The following is a 2,732-nucleotide window of genomic DNA, read 5'->3' on the forward strand; positions in this document are numbered from 1 at the left end:
GGGGTGCGGGGGGAACCGTTTCTTATCTCCCGGAGCAGCAATCTGAGGGAGGACGCTCCCATGTCTTACCAGGCGATTGAGGTATCACGAGCAAGTTCTCGCCGTGGCTGTTTTTAAATTTGATTTTCTGATCTACACTGGCTGCCGTGGCACGCTCGACAGTTTTTGTCTTCTGTTCCTATGAGGAGCAGGCACAAAAAAAGTATACGAAAGCGTTGAGAATTAGGTCCCGGAGCAGCAATCTGAGGGAGGACGCTCCCATGTCTTACCAGGCGATTGAGGTATCACGAGCAAGTTCTCGCCGTGGCTGTTTTTAAATTTGATTTTCTGATCTACACTGGCTGCCGTGGCACGCTCGACAGTTTTTGTCTTCTGTTCCTATGAGGAGCAGGCACAAAAAAAGTATACGAAAGCGTTGAGAATTAGGAGTAGGAATCGATGATGCTTCCCGCGCAGAAGTGTGCTGGGAGTAAAGCTGAAACACTGTGCGCGTGGAATGGCAGTTTTATCACGCTGATAAATGTGGTGTGTAAAAAAAAGAAAAAAAAAAAAAGCTGCCTTCTCCTTCCAGGTACAGTTATGTATGTAGATACCCTGCTATTTAGGTACACATTATTTTGTACAGAGCTGGTATATACACAGTAAGATCTTCTATTCTGGAAGAACCACGCCATCCTTCTCAACCTAAGCTGTGTTAGAAGAGCAAAAAATTCCATGCTGCTATGCCCAGCGTCATGAGACAACATCAGCTGGTGCAGTATTAATTATTTCTGTAAAAATGTAAAAAAGGTGTAAGCATATACACGCTTTGTCTACATTCAATCCATCCATTCTGAGCTTTATCATTTGGAAAGCCAGCGCGTGTGTGATGATAATGAAAAGAGCTTAGAAAAATGCACATAATGCACTAAAAGTATGAATACAATTAAGGGAATAAGTTCATATTTTATTCTAGTTTCATGTATATTTATAGCCCTATCAAATTACAGTAAATTAGATTATGTGTCATACGCTGCTGAAACTTCTAATATAAATTATTTTCTAAAATGATTTGACTTTAAATCATTTTCCTGCTGGCAGCATTCTTAACATTGTTTTTATGAATAGCATTTATAACATCTACATGTGGATGATATAAGATACAACCAGACTGATAAATAGCCCAAATGCCTATGTGTAAATAATAGTAGCAAAATAAAAGAATAAATGAGGAAACAGAAATTAAGACAAAAGTGAAAGAAAATGAGTATGGAGAAAAGATGAATAATATTGGATAGAGCTATTTATTATATGTCTATCAAGCCTTGCTAACTGCTGAAAAGCTGGGGGGGGTTTTTGTCAGTGAATGAATGGAGAAAACCCTTCAGTGTAGTAATTTTGTTTAATCCTTTCTGTTTACTTTTTTATCTTTGGTCTCTGAATACTATGGCTGTGGTTTGCCTGCAAGTTTGAAAATGAGGTGGGACGAAATGGGATTTTATTTTATGTGTTTTAATCTGGGTTTTATCTCAACTTTAAATTCTGTGCCAGTTACCTATACCAGACCACCTTTGCGGTCCTTTTTAAAAAAAAAAAAAAGTAATTGCATCTTTTTGTTCTTAAAGCAGTTGTGAATGGATCAGTTCCAGATGTCTGTGCGAGTTGCCACGTTCATGCTACGTGTCATCAAATTGAAGGAAAAAGTGTCTGCATTTGTAACTATGGATTTGTAGGCAATGGAAGAACCCATTGTCAAGGTAGGCTGCCTGTTTGCAAAATGGTGAGAAACTGTGTACATTCCTAAAAAGTTCTTCTAGAGTAATACTACTGAATTCTTCAAAACCTGCCAGGAGCATTGTCATTTCCTGGCAGAATTTCCAAAACCTAGAATATGTGTGGATTGTTTTCTTCTTTTATTTTTCCTGTTAAATTCTAGCCATGAGCAGCGCTTTAGTTGTACTTGATGTAAGCATTGTTTCATACTTAATTGCTTAACTATTTTATTCAGTTTCTGCTATATAATGAAGGATATAAATTAATTTTGTTGTAGAAAATGGAAGTTTTTATCAAACATTTACTTGTTAAATATAATGTATTGGAATGGTTTATTTAATATTTTTTATCCTAGCTTCAGCAAAAAAAAGGAAATATGGTGGGCTTCACTTTATTGTTATTTTCAACCTATGCGTCATTGAATGGAAAACTAGACAATAAAACTGACAATTAAAATTGGTGCTTTGCTGCTGATTTTTCTAGTTATCTCAGAGTGCTGGGTAACTAAAAATGAATTTCATAAGTTGAAAGTCTGTTCTTAGTAACAGTGTGCACGTATACACAGATTTCTTAAGTGCAAATGTCCATTACAGGAAGTAATGTTCAGCATTGTTTTATTACTGTAGCTGATAGTGTCCTTTTCATACTATCTCGTACATGACAAATCAATACATGAATCAGAGGATGATGCCAAATGCTGTGTTTGAGTGTATGTAATAGCTTACCACTGCTTAACGGGGAAGGTCCTTCACCTCTGATCTGTTCCACTCCCATGTCTTCCCCTTCTTCCCCGAGCACTGGCACCTGGACCCTGCACAGAGTTCAGTTATCTTGTTATTGTGGGAGAAGACAAGCTGTGTATTTTGCCATGTTAGTTCTCTGCCAGTTGAGTGAGCTGGGTAAGATCAGCATGAGCGCCATTGACTGCTGCAGCCAGTGCATGCCGAAAAGAAGAGCAGAAACAGAGAGCAGGGCCCTGT

At 38.1% G+C, this 2,732-nt stretch overlaps 1 protein-coding gene across 1 annotated transcript in view; it reads left to right on the forward strand.

Annotated features, from left to right (window-relative positions):
- Positions 1-1,588: 1,588 nt before the first annotated feature.
- Positions 1,589-2,732, forward strand: part of SUSD1 (sushi domain containing 1) — a gene marked incomplete at its 5' end in the record, with an annotated part of 44,210 nt that continues 43,066 nt past the window's right edge. Inside the window, one exon of the mRNA XM_035890800.1 lies at positions 1,589-1,736. Within this exon, the coding sequence (XP_035746693.1) occupies positions 1,589-1,736 (148 nt within the window). The remainder of the gene's footprint in view (positions 1,737-2,732) is intronic.

The sequence above is a fragment of the Egretta garzetta genome, unplaced genomic scaffold (genome assembly GCF_000687185.1).
Source record: "Egretta garzetta isolate BGI_Z169 unplaced genomic scaffold, ASM68718v1 scaffold22, whole genome shotgun sequence".
Taxonomy (NCBI): domain Eukaryota; kingdom Metazoa; phylum Chordata; class Aves; order Pelecaniformes; family Ardeidae; genus Egretta; species Egretta garzetta.